Source organism: Pan paniscus, chromosome 1 (genome assembly GCF_029289425.2).
Source record: "Pan paniscus chromosome 1, NHGRI_mPanPan1-v2.0_pri, whole genome shotgun sequence".
In the NCBI taxonomy this organism is placed as follows: Eukaryota; Metazoa; Chordata; class Mammalia; order Primates; family Hominidae; genus Pan; species Pan paniscus.
Genome location: NC_073249.2, coordinates 12918171 through 12933038, shown reverse-complemented (window position 1 = coordinate 12933038; position 14868 = coordinate 12918171). Strand labels below are relative to the sequence as shown.

Below are 14868 nucleotides of genomic sequence, written 5' to 3'. Positions count from 1 at the left end.
GGGTTCACTTTGTAAAGTTAAATTGACCTTTACACTTAAGAATTTTCTATTCTACCATATGTGTATTATACTTAAATTTTTTAAGTTTAAAAAATAATTTCTGTTCAACAACAAAAAACTATATGCAAAATTAAAGGACAAATCCTAACAACACAGCCAACAAAGAATTATCACATTATATAAAGAATGCTTACAAATCAGTAATAATTTTAAAATCCAATCCAATGGAGAAAAAAATGACAAAGAATATAAACTGACAATTTACCCCAAAATCTTCTAATGACTTAAGCCTAGTCCCTAGATCATTCCTCTATTTACACTCTCTCCTTGGTGATCTCATTTAGGTTTATGGCTGCTAAACACCATCTATTCATTGACTGACATCCAGACCTCTCCCCTATTTCAGATTTGTATATCCAACTGCCTACCTGAAATCTCCAAGTGGATGTCTCACAGGCAGCTCAAACTTAACAAATCCAAATTTGACTATAACTTTGTATCAGACTTGCTCCTCCTGCAGCTGTCCACAGGTCAGTAAATGGCAACTCCATTTTTATAATTCCAAATCTTGTAGTCATCCAAAAGCTCATATCTTCTCAATACCACATATCCAATAACTGCAGCAAATCCTGTTAGCTGTATCTTCAAAATACATCCAGAACCTGACCGCTTCTCATCATTTCCACTGCTATCACCCTGGTTTAAATCACCATAATGTCTTATTTGGATTACTACGATAATCACGTAATAAGGCTTCTGCAACATATCAGGCTCCCTCAACATATGCCCTTAACTCCTCTGTTCAAAACCTCCCCGTGAGTTTTATTCCACCCAGTCTAAAAGCAAACACTCATTATAATTGCTTTCAAGGCTCTACAAGATCTCTACCCACCCCACCTCCTGCCCCATCCCTAGCATCTTTTGACCTTGTCTTCTGCTACTTTGCCCTTGAAGACTGTGCTCCAGTTACATTGGTCTTATTGTGTTTAAGTCTAGGCATGATCCTGCCATGGGGGTTTTCAACTAACATTTATATATACCTGGAATGCTCATCCCCCAGCCAACCATAGTATGACTCATGCCTTCACCTTCTTCAGCAATTTGTTCAAATGTTGTATTATCACTTAGGTCTTCTCTGACCACCCAATTTAAAACAGTGCCACTCTCTCACTCCTAGCCCTCTTTGTTCTTCCCTGCCTGTCTTCCCTAGCATTCATCATCATTTTACTTACTTATTTCTCATATATTTTACTTGTTTATCATGTTATTTCCTCTGACAAGGATCAAGTTGCACGAGGGCGGAAATTTTATCCGTTACGCTACTGGATTCCTAGTACCCTAGAACAGTGCTTGGCACATTGTAGACATTCATTTGTTGAATGAATAAGAAACTCAAAAAATGCTCAAATCCACTAGTAATTACGAAGTATAAAATAAAAACAAGGTACTATTTCACACTCAACAAACATTATCAACTTTTGGTAAGGATGTAGAGAATGATACAAGCTGTCAGCACTGGAGTCAGTATATATTCACACCAAGTACTATGGAATGTCATCAGGCAATATCAAGAATGGGTATTAAAAAGACAATCCTAAGATTCAACAATTCTACTTCTAATGTGAAAAAAAATTTGGGAATGCTCAAGGTGGCATGTTTGTAAAAGTAAATAATTGGAAATAGCTAAACATCCATCAATAAGTGAATAGCTAAGTAAAATATGGGATATTTATATGATGAAAATCATTCATCAGTTAAAAGAATAAATCTGTGTTTCAACATGGACAGATCTAGAAAGCAAAATGTATAATGAAAAAAGTTGCAGAATGTTAAATATAGGATATCATTTATATAAAGGAAAAATAAAACCATATACGCAAAACTATCTTATTTATACATATAAATATATAAAAACAAAAACAGACCGGATATACACCAACAAATTCATGATAGTAGTTACCTCTACTGGATTAGGGAATAGAGCATAAGGGATTTTAAATTTATCTGTGATGTTTCTTGTTCCTTAAACCATATGGCAAAAAATGTTAATATTTATTTACTTGGAATGGAGGATTATTTATTTGAAATGGAGGATATGTATGTGGGTGTTTATTATCTTTTATTTTCCTATATTAAATTTTGTCTTCAATAAATAAAATTGCTAACTTATACTGAGTCATTAGCAATTATGGTACATAAATACAAATCTTTTTTTTTTTTTTTGAGACAGAGTCTCGCTCTTGTCACCCAGGTTAGAGTGCAATGGTGCGATCTCAGCTCACTGCAACCTCTGCCTCCCAGGTTCAAGCAATTCTCCTGCCTCAGCCTCTCAGGTAGCTGGGATTATAGGCACCCGCCACCACGCCCAGCTAATTTTTGTATTTTTAGTAGAGATGGGGTTTCACCATGTTGGCCAGGCTAGTCTTAAACTCCTGGCCTCAGGTGATCTGCCCACTTCAGCCTCCCAAAGCGCTGGGATTACAGGCATGAGCCACCGTGCCCGGCTCATAAATACAAACCTAATCAAATGGGAATGTAAAGGAATTTCTGAAATATCTCATTCCCAACTACTGATTATGTCTAGTCATTTTATACTACACAATTTGAGGCCATTTATATATTGTTTATGCTGGTTTCTGTTTAGAACAAATAAGGAAAAGTTAACAGAAAAAAAATCTATGAAATTTAACAGGCTAATAACTTTTATCATTCAAAATGTAACATCCAGACTCAATCACTATTCAAAAAGATTTAGGAGTTCAAGCCCCTTCTTCCATAGTAATCAGGAAAAATTGATCCATAAACCCTGTTAGCTGAACAATCTTGTAAATTTCTACTTTTTAAAAGATTTACTATGGATGATACATTCTAGAAATTTAAGGCTAAATCAGCCAAGAAGAGGCAAAGCTATTATGAAATTTAGGATAAAGAAAACCTTTTTCTTCCTTTTAAAAATATATTAGTTAAAACTTTAATGGGTACAAAAATGGTTTACCAAAATCATAAAAAATTGATTCTTGATACCAATAAGAGAATATTTTCTTAATATTACCAAAATAAAACTTGCCTTAATGTGCTGTTAATTGCTCCCAGTTTATTAGCTTGCTCACAATCTTCTAATTCTTTGGTATTGTTTGCCATTTTCAAGTACTGCAAAGAAGTTCATAAGTTTAGTAAAAATTATTACCTTATTCTTTATTTCAGTTTCTATTGGCAGAATAATCAATCTGTCAACAATGATATACACTAAATATACATACATTCCATTATAAAAATCCCTATCATATGTAAGAAATACAAATGAAAATGAGGCAGAAATTTCCACCAACTAAATATTATTTCCATCAACAACATATTAAAATTTAACAATTAGGCTGGATGCAGTGGCTCACGTCTGTAATCAGCACTTTGGGAGGCCAAGGCGGGCGGATCACTTGAGGTCAGGAGTTCAAGACCAGCCTGGTCAACATGGTGAAACCCCATCTCTACTAAAAATACAAAAATTATCCAAGTGTGGTGGCACACGCCTGTAATCCCAGCTACTCGGGAGAGGCTGAGGCAGGAGAATTGCTTGAATCTGGGAGATAGAGGTTGAAGTGAGCTGAGATCACGCCACTGCACTCCAGCCTGCATGACAGAGCAAGACTCTGTCTCAAAAAAATAAATAAAAATTCAAAAGTAAAAGTTAACAATTAGCACTGATGTGTTGGTGATATCAACTGAAAAAACAACCCTCTTGGGAAGTAAATTTGACCATATATATATATATACACACACATATATATATGTATATATGTGTGTGTATATATATGTATGCTTGCATGTATATGTATATAGCAAACACGTTTGCTATATATATATACATATATGTGTGTGTATATATGTGTATATATATGTATATATATAGCAAACATATGTGTGTGCAAACATATATATATGGTCAAATTTAGTTCTAAAGAGGGTTTTTATATAAAAGTTATATATACACACACATATATATACATACGTACATACACACACACACACAGGTTTGCAAAATGCTTAAACCTTTGAACCTGCAGTCCCACTAGTGAGACCATATCCCAGGGCAACCATTTTTTTAAAAAGGTACGACTGCCTTGGAAAATTATTTGGTATTATTTCTAATGGTGAGATAGGCATGCCTTATGGTTCAGCAATCCTGCCTTTACAGGTAGACCTAGAGAAACTCTTACGTGTGTGCACAATGAGACAAAGGACAAAAATGCTAGTGCATTACTGTTTGAAATAGCCAAAAATTGGGAACAACTGAAATGTCCATCAATAGAGGAATGGCTAATATGTGTTATAGTCATACAACTGACTACAACTATTAAGATGATGAGCAAAATCCACATATACCAACAGAGAAAATTTCAAAAGCGTAAGACTGAGTAAAAGCACAAACTGAAAAAAAGTTTGTAACCTAAAGAAATAGAAAAATATTATTTAATATTATTTAAATTAAAAAAATTCACACACAATAAATTACATATTACTTGTGGATACACATGCAATAAAAGTGTAAAATATATTACTTGTAGATACACCTGCAATAAGAATATAAAATCACAGAAGGATACTTCAGAAAAATGATTAGCTCTGGGAGGAAGGAAGTAGAACGAACTGGGAAAGAGCTGAGGGGGTTTCAACTGCTTTTATATGGTTTTATTTATTTCAGATCTGAAGCAAAAATAAATACAATAAAGTAAAAACAAAAGATTACACGGGAGAGAGAGCAAGAAGAAAATGCAAAGGAGGCACAAGAAGGAGACAGAGAGAGAGGGTATGATGATCTTTATTATGGATGTGCAGTAGTGAAAAACAGGAAATAAACGGTTCTCTAAAAACATATCAATGGCAAAATAAATTATAATACTCTCATAAGAGGACAAGAACAATCATTAAAAATGAATATCTTAATACCATCTGAAAGTACTCTGCTCAAAATATCTTGATATTTACTCTATACAATATAATTCTAAACCTGCCAGGCTAACTAGTTGAAACAGAAGACTAAAAATAGCTATGTGATAAAACACCTGCTGACTAGGGGATCTGACACTATAGTTACATTTAATAGTTGTTCCAGAGATTCCAAAAACAGTACTGAAGCAATTTCAAAAGAATCTAGAAATGTACAATCTATCTGCTTGATGCAAGAGTTAGGGATTCGGAATTCTGAGGCAAAATGTCTCCATTCCCAACTAACCATAATATGGTTCTTCACTACAGCCACTGTCAGTCAGTAAATGGTAAGTTTCACAACGTAAAGCAGAAACACTCAAGGAAGAGGAGGGACTTACCTTATTAGAATGTCCAGCTTTTATTCCAACCGGAATTTTACTCTTAAAAAAACAAGAAAAACAAAAAATTTTTTAAGTGATCTTTATTTTTTTTGGAATTTCTTCCGAATTGTCAATGCATTGCTCTGTTTCATCAAGCATTTTACTCTATGAGGGGCAAATATACACTCACTCAAATTCTGCTTTCACACTATCTCATAAAGTAAAAGTGTTATCCCAATATACAGACTTATAAATCAAAGTATAGAAAACTGAATGACATACACAAAGTAAGAAAGCCAAAAGCAGCTCTAATAACTATTGCAGTATTTTTTATAGTTTATATAATTTAGGTTGAAAACACTGACAATCACTTCCTTCCACAAACTTTGTTACCACAGAAAAGAAAGTTTTGAAAGTTCAAAATTATTTGCAATGTATTATGTGCAATTTTAACTTCTGCTCTAATAAAGTGTAGGCAATTTTGGATTACTAGAGAGCTTTTTTTGGCCCACACGATTAACCTAGAATTTACCAATCTAATCTAGGGTTTACCAATGGGAGAACTGCATGTAGCTGGAACATTCTTTTTCACAAGGCCAATAATTAGTGTTAGGCTTTAATAAATGTATCTGAATTATTACAACCGGCTTATCAAACAGAACTTTAAACAAAATACTTAATACATATTTTATTCTTAAAGGAAACTGAATATTATAAATTTTTAAAGAATGTTCCCTTTAGGAAGGACATTGGTACAGATTTTTAAGGACAACAAACTAGACTAACTGATTAGGTAAGAAAAGCAGAGAGTGAAAGGAAAACAAAGCTTACAACTAATTACTGTTGAAGGAGAGGAATATAATTAATTATGTTAGATAACAAAAATCAAAGTCTAAAATGTAGCATTCTCTTGGTATTAAGTATAGGTTTTTTTTAAAATGTAAATGTAACAAGACCAAGTGAAAATCTAATTCTAAGCCTGAAATTTCCCCAATTAAATCACTACAAATTTGAAATATAGGGTCCAGTAGCTTGTTTTTATTTATTTATTTATTTTTTCCTATGAAACAAGATGCTGATTCAATAAAGCATGAAATAAAAGACAACTGCAGATCCAATCCTAGAACAGGCCTCTGATTTTCCTTCCATTTTAGAATAAGACTATATTTCCATATTTGATCACCAGTATCACTGGATACAAGTGTCTCCAAACCCATTTGGGTGTCAAGTATAGAATCTTCAATAATCTGGTTCTAAAGGAGAGAGCTGAGAGCATATGAATTTGCTGACACATCCAAATCCATTGACATTAGCCTGAAATAAAATAGAGGTTATGCTTTTCTAAAAGTCCAAGAGAAAATTGGCTTTGCCCTGTTATTTTATTTATTATACCTCTGGACAGGGCTCCACATGACAGTCTTTTATTGAACAGTGGCCATCTTCTGCCCAGAAAGGACAAGGTCGCTTCAGATTAACCTTGAAAGAAAGAACAAAGTTAGTAAACTCATATTATAGTTATGGGGTGCTCTCAAAGTGTCATTGTGTTGGGCACCAGTGACATGGTGGTGAATAAGAAGGAATACTTCCTATCCTCGTGGCACCTATAAGGTTCAGAATTTAAAATGACAGCAATGAGCTAGATCATGCCATTGCATTCCAGACTGGGTGACAGAGAAAGCATTTAGAACTACTTGAATGTCTTCCAGTCTCCTAATGTTATCTTATTAATGAGAGTTATCTCATGCACCCATTTATTCAACAAATAAGAACTGAGCATCCACTATGTGTCAGGCACTGGGTAGGCTATGGGGGAAAAATGGACAGAAAAAGAACTCCCCTATCCCTCTGGAACTTAAAAATCTATTGAAGGAAACAAATTAAATATTTGTATGTTTAGTACGAGTTGTAGTCAGTGCTACAAAGAAAATCCAGAGAACTGTAATAGTGGGGCTAGCAGATGGAGGCCTCTGAGGCGGTAATATTTTAGGATGGAGGAAGTGTGCATTTGGATAAGGCAATAAAAAGCCTGGGCAGTTGTGTGAACTAAAAAACACCAGTTGGGCTGACGTTTAATGTAGAAGGGGGAGGGTGGCAGAGAACGAGGATGGAGGTAAACAAGGGACAGTCATGCAGGACATTTTAACCATGGTAAAAAAGCTGGGTTTTCCTATTCTACACATTACAGGAAGACAGTAATTCAATAGGACTTGAGATTGCCCATGCCAAAATCTAGGTTTTATTCTCTTTCCTCCCTTTTCTTGTTCCCCATCAAACAATTCATTTTTCCATTTGTCACCACCTACCTCTTGCCTACACTATTGCAATAGTCTCCCTGCTTCTACTTCTATTTCCATATGGCAACTACAGTTATCTATTTAAAACAAATCAGATCATATCAATCCCTCCTCAAAACCTTCCTGTGGCTTCCCATCACCCTTAGAGTTTATAAACTCTGCAGCAAGCTCCACAAGGCCCTCCATAACCTGGCCTCTGGCCTACCTCTCTGACCTCTTCTATTATGCTCCTCTGGCCACACTGGCCTTGCTGGGAACATACCATGCTCCCTATGTCTCAAGATCTTTATTTTTTTTTATTTTTTGAGACAGAGTCTCACTCTGTCACCCAGGCTGGAGTGCAATGGTGTAATCCTGGCTCACTGCAACTTCTGCCTCCTGGGTTCAAGCGATTCTTCTGCCTCAGCCCCCCAAGTAGCTGGCAATACAGGTGCCCACCACCACGCCTGGCTAATTTTTGTATTTTTAGTAGAGACAGGGTTTCACCATGTTGGCCAGGCTGGTTTCGAACTCCTGACCTCAGGTGACCCGCCTGCCTTGGCCTCCCAAAGTGCTGGGATTAGAGGCATGAACCACCGTGCCTGGCCGGTCTTTATCTTTTTTTTTTTCTTTTTTGAGACAGAGTCTTGCTCTGTTACCCAGGCTGGAGTGCAGTGGCACGAACCTGGCTCACTGCAGCCTCGAACTCCTGGGCTCAGGTGATCTTTGTACCTCAGCCTCCCAAGTAGCTGGGACCACAGATGTACCACCACACCTGGCTAATTTTTTCTTTCTTTTTTTTTTTTTTAAGTAGAGACAAGGTCTCACTATGTTTCCCAGGTTGGGCTGGAATTCCTGGGCTCAAGCCATCCACCCACCTCAGACTCCCAGTGTTAAGATTATAGGTGTGAGCCACCATGCCCGGCCTCAAGGTCTTTATATTTGCTGTCCTCTCTGCCTGTATTATTGTTCCTCCAGATCTTATGACGGCTCACTCTTTCACCTCATTCAAGTCTCTCTCACATATCACACCTAAGCAGAGAGAACATTCCTGGCCAGGCTTGCTAAAGTAGTGCTCAGTATGCAACCTCTACCCCAACGTACTGTTTTACATTCTTTTATGGCACTTATCACTACCTGAATGTTATCTGCTTATTGTCTGCACCTCCCACCATAAGGATCAGAATTTTGCATCATCTTATCCTTAGTGCTTGGAACAGTGGTATAATACATAGTAGACACCTAATTAATATGGTTAAGTAAACAATATCTATATTACAGAGAAGAAGGCAAAAATAGGTAGATTGGCAACATAGAGGAGAGGGTGATCAACTCTGCCTTTTGGTAATATGTAAAATGGGTATGACTAGAAGTGTTTGAGGGAGATTTATAGGCAGTGGGGCAGGATGTGCATAAACAAAGAACCTTAAAACAGCATGGCACATCTGGGGACTGCAAGTTCTCAGCCTGGACACCTCCCTTAAGCTTCTGGCCTGTATACCCACCTGCTTCCTGGATTCTCTCTTCCTGGACAAGGCATTCATAGGTACCTCAAAATTAACATATCCAAAACTGCACCTCCTCCTCCTAGAAATTCTCACCATCTGAGTAAAAAGCAACTCCACTATTCTAGTTCCTCAAGCCAAAAATCTTGGCAGCTTTTCCAGCAACTCCCTGAGGCTCTGGCCTCTAACAAGCCAGTATCTGGGAACCCATGTAGCAAATAAAGAATAAACCTCCTTGAGCCTAAACAGAAGGGACAGCACTCTATGTGCCTTCTTCCCCTGGCTTACTTCAGGCGCTAATCCCAGCCATCCACTCTCTCCTTGGAAAAAGGCTGGAGGCCTCTGCCAGCAAGAACAGGAGGAACAGCACCCTCTGCGCTTTCTTCCCTGGCTTGCTCCTGAGATAAGTTTCTGCAACCTCTCATTAGAAGGAGGCAAGGGGACCTCTCCATGACAAGAAAGAGAAGGGGATATTCCCTGTGTCTTCTTCCCTGGCTTGCTTCAGGGAACTCCAGACCAAAAGGTTACCCCTGCAAGGTGCATGTGAGACTTCTTGCTTGAACGGGAGAGTGAGCACTCTCTGCACCTCCTTCCCTGGCTTGCTCCAGACACAATCCCAACTCTGAAATCTCTGCCACCACGAATGGAGGGGACAGCACTTCTCATGCCTTCTGCCTCCATGTGCTCTAGAGACAAACTCCCACCATCTCTCAATGGAAGGAGGTGGGGGACCTCCCCATTCCTGAAAAGGAAAGTCAGCACTCCCTGTGCCTTTCTCCTGGCATGCTTCAGTAATAGCTTCAGATCAGAAGTCTCCCCCTGCTAGGGGGGCATGAGACCTGCTGGCCCAAAAAGTAGAGTGGGCTTCCTGCACCTTTTTCCCTACAGGCTCTGGCAATAATTCCAGGTCTTCAAACTCTCCATGAAAATAGTTTTTGAACACATCGAGAACCCCAACTTTTATAGCCTTCACTGGAGGGATAGGCTGCTAAATCACCTAGCTCTGGGAGTTGATGAAGCCCTACACTCCTGAGTCTCCTAGACCACAGAGAACAAACAGGTGACTTTTAAACTTGCAAATAAATATTCAGCAGCTATCTCTTCCAAGTTAAAAAGTCACCAGTTAGATCAAGAATACAGGCATCTGCCTCAGATGCTCTCTTTGGTGCAGAGCAGAATCAGTGGGAGATAAACTCTGGCTTTCAGCTTCTCTGCAAGGAAAGAAGAAACCAAAGCACACATCTAACATCCCAATATCTCTAGTCATATCCCAAGGGAATGGCTTCTATACCACCTCTCTCAAGGCAGTAGTACAACTTGACTCTAATTTCTTGGAGGCCACTAAGAACAGAGACAGCAGGCTGGACAGCACAAAGTTTTGCGGAACTAGAATACTGCCCAGGCTGATTGGGAAGAAACACCTGCTACATAAGACCAGTCTAACAAGACTAGAGAAGGTAGTTCTTTTATATAATACACAGAAACCAATACAGAGTTAAGAAAAATGAAGAATTACTCCTACTAGTAATACTCACCATCTGACTAAACAGCAACTCCATTATTCCAGTTCCTCAAGCCAAAATCTTGGCAGCCTTTCCAGCAACTCCCTGCAGATTTGGCTTCTAACAAGCCAGTATCTAGGAGCCTATGTAGCAAATAAAGAATAAACCTCCTGAAGCCTAAACAGAAGGGACAGCATTCTATGTGCCTTAAGTTAAGAAAAATGAAGAAATAGGGAAATATGCTCCAAAAAAAAAAAAGAACAAGACAATCTCAATTAGAAGCCAACCCTACTGAAATGAAGATATGTGATTTACCTAACAGGACATTTAGAAGGAGTCATAAAGATGCTCACTGAGGTAAGGAGTGCGATGCATGAACAAATTGAGAATATCAACAAAGAAGTAGAAAATATTTTTAAAATATCAAACAGAAATCATTGAGCTGAAGAACACAATAGCCAAACTAAAAAAATTCAATAGAGGGGTCCAACAGCAAACTAGATCAAGCAGAAGAAAGGATTAGCAAACTTGAAGATAGTTCAATGGAAATCATCCAATCTGAGGAACAAAAAGAAAAAATAATGAAAAAGAGTGAAGACAGTCTAAGGGACTCACAGGATACCACCAAGCAGAATTACACACATTATCAGAGTACCAGAAGGAGAAGAAAGAGAAAAAGGAACAAAAAAAATTCAAAGAAAAAGTGGCAGAACACTTTCCAAGTCTGGGGAAGGAAACAGAAAGCCAGATCCCTCCTGTTAGCTTGCTTATGATGAAAGAAAGAAAGAAGGACAGAAAGAGAGAGAGAGACAGAAAAAAAAGAAAAACAAAGCAAAAAAAAAAACTCAGCCAGATCCAGGAAGTTCAATGAAAACTTGATAGGAGGAATCCAAAGAGACTCACACACCAAGAGACATTATTATCAAATTGTCAAAAGTTAAAGACAGAGAAAATATTGAAAGCTGCAAGGGAAAAGTGAGTTGTTACAAACAAGGGAACTTCCAATAAATTATAGGCAAAATTTTCAACAGAAACCTTGTAGGCCAGAAAGGAGTGGAATATTAGATTCAAAAAGCCGAAAGAAAAGGAAGAAAAAAAATTGTCAACCAAAAATACTATATCCAGTGGTCCTGTTCTTAAAAAATAAAAGGGGAAATAAAAACTTTCTCAGACAAAACGTAAGGAAATTTATCACCACTAGACCTGCCTTATGAGAAATGCTAAAAGGATCCTTCAAGCTGAAGAAAAATGCTGCCAACTAACAATATTAAAAACATATGAAAACGGCTGGGCGCAGGGGCTTACACCTGTAATCCCAACAACTTGGGAGGCCGAAGCGGGTGGATCATTTGAGGCCAGAAGTTCGAGACCAGCCTGGCCAACATGGTGAAACCTCATCTCTACTAAAAAAGTACAAAAATTAGCTGGGTGTGCTGGTGCGCACCTGTAATCCCAGCTACTCGGGAAGCCGAGTCAGGAGAATCACTTGAACTTGGGAGGTGGACGCTGCAGTGAGCCAAGATCGTGCCACGGCACTCCAGCCTGGGTGATAGAGTAAGACTCCATCTCAAACATAAATAAATAAATAAATTAGAAAACATAAAACTCACTAGTAAAAGTAAGCATACAAACTCAGAACACTATTATACTGTACTGGTGGTGTAAATATCAATTATATATCTAATAGGAAAGTTAGACAAAATATTAAAAATAAATAACTATAGCTATAATACACTATACAAACTATACAAGATATAAGACATGTCCTTAAAAACAAATTGGGGTGGGGAGGCAAGTAAAAGTATAGCATTTATGCAAGTGATCAAAGTTAAGTCAGTATCAGCTGAAAACAGCCTGCTACTAACACAAGATGTATGTAGGTCTCATGGTAACTACAAAGCAAAAACCTTTAGTAGTTGCAGAAAAGATAAAAGATTCAAGGCATACCACTACAAAAAAAATCATCAAACCACAAAGGAAAACAGCAAGAGAGGAGGAGAGAACAAACGAATTACAGATTAACAAAAAAAGCAATTAACAGAATGGCAATAGTAAGTCCTTACCTATCAACGATTACTTTGAATGCAAATGGATTAAATTATCCAATCAAAAGTGGATTGGATTAAAAGTGGCGAATGGATTAAAAAATAAGACCTAACTATATGCTGCTTATAAAAGACTTGCTTCACCTCTAAGGACACACACAGACTGAAAAGATAGAAAAAGATGTTCTATGCAACTAGAAACCAAAAGAGCGGGGTAGCTATCCATATGTCAGACAAAACAGACTTTTAGTCAAACATGTAAAAAGAGATAAAGAAGGTCATTTAAAATGATAAGGGGGTCAATTTATCAAGAAGTTACAAAAACTAAATATATATGCACCCAACTTCAGAAAAGGTAAATATATAAAGCAAATATCAATAGCTTTGAAGAGAGAAATAAATTGCAATACAATAAGACTTCAATACTCCACTTTCAACATTAGATCACCTAGACAGAAAAAAAAAATCAATGAGGAAACACTGGATTTGAACTACACTTTAGACCAAATGGCCCTACCAGATATTTATAGAATATTCCATACAACAGTAACAGAATATACATTATTCTCAGTGCATATGGAACATTCTCCAGGATAGAGCATGTTAGGCCACAAAACAAGTCTTAACAAATTTAAGAACACTGAAATCATATGAAGTATCTTATGTGACCACACTAACATGAAACTAGAAATCAGTAATCAATGAAACCAAAGTTTTTTTTTAAAGATAAACAAAATAGACAAACCTTTAGCTAGACTAACAAAGAAAAAGAGAAAATGCCAACAAAATCAGAATTAAAGAGGAGACATTACAACTGACATAAAAGAAAAAGAGACTACTAATCACGACTATATTCCAATAAACTGGATAACCTAGAAGAAATGAAGATATTACTAAAAACATGCAGCCTACCAAAGCTGGAGTAAGGAAGTAATGAAAATCTGAATAGGCCAATAATAATTAAGGAAACTGATTCAGTAAAAAGTATCTTATCAAAGAAAGACGAGGCACTGGGCGCAGTGGCTCATGCCTGTAATAATCTCAGCACTTTGGGAAGCTAAGGCAGGTGGATCACCTGAGGTCAGGTCAGGAGTTCAAGACCAGCCTGGACAACATGGTGAAACCCTGTCTCTATTAAAAATACAAAAATTAGCTGGGTATGGTGGCATGGGCCTATAATCCCAGCTACTCGACAGGCTGAGGCAGGAGAATCACTTGAACCCAGGAGATGGAGGTTGCAATGAGCCGAGATCACGCCACTGCACTCCAGCCTGGGCGACAGAGCAAGACTTGGTCTCAAAAAAAAAAAAAAAAAAAGACAGACCAGGACCTCATGGCTTCACTGCTGAGTTCTACCAAACATATAAAGAACAGCAACCAATCTTTAAACTTTTCAAAAAAATTGAAGAGAAGGTAATACTTCCAAACTCATTTTAGAAAGCCAGTATTTACCCTGATTTCGAAGCCAGACAAAGACACTACAAAAAAAAAAGAAAAAAAAAGGAAACTACAGGCCAACAGCCCTGATGAAAAAAAATGCAAAAATCCTTAATAAAATATTAGTGAACCAAATCCAACAGCATATTAAAAAGATCACTCACCATGATCAAGTGAGATTTATCCCGGAGATGCAAGAGTAGTTTGACGTACATAAATCAATAAAAATAATACACATTATGAAAATTAAAGACAAAAGCCACATGATTATTTTGATAGATGCAGAAAAAACATATGACAAAATTCAACATCCTTTCATGATAAAAACTACCCCTGAAAAATAAGGTATGGAAAAAATGTACCCGAGCATAATAAAGGTCATATACCCACAGCTAACATCATACTCAGTGGTGAAAACTGAAAAGCTTTTCCTCTAAGATTAGAAACAAGAAAAGAACGCCCACTCTCGCCACTTCTATTCAACATAGTACTGGAAGTTGTAGTCAGAGAAATAAGGCAAGAAAAAGAAATAAAAGACATCTACATAGAAAAAGAAATGAAAATGTCTGTTTGCTGATGACATGATCTCACAGAGAGAAAACTTTAAAGACTCCGCCAAAAAATCTAGTAATAAACTGGTGATAAATTCTGCAAAGTTGCAGGTTACGATGTCAGCATACAAAAGTCCATAGCATTTCTATACACTAACAATGAACAATCCCCCCCAAAATTGAGAGATCATATTTACAGTAACATCAAGAAATGAAATAGTTGTAACTTTAACCAAGGAGGTGAAAGAT

The 14868-nt window shown here is 37.2% G+C and overlaps 1 protein-coding gene across 2 annotated transcripts in view; it reads right to left on the bottom strand.

The window, feature by feature from the left end:
* ERO1B (endoplasmic reticulum oxidoreductase 1 beta) overlaps positions 1-14868 on the bottom strand; it is a 66348-nt gene that overhangs the window by 30407 nt on the left and 21073 nt on the right. For both annotated transcript variants that reach the window (XM_003824508.5, XM_034949449.3), the window contains 3 exons: positions 6699-6782; positions 5325-5366; positions 3068-3150 (listed from right to left, as the gene is read on the bottom strand). In XM_003824508.5, the coding sequence (XP_003824556.3) occupies positions 3068-3150; positions 5325-5366; positions 6699-6782 (209 nt within the window). The remainder of the gene's footprint in view (positions 1-3067; positions 3151-5324; positions 5367-6698; positions 6783-14868) is intronic.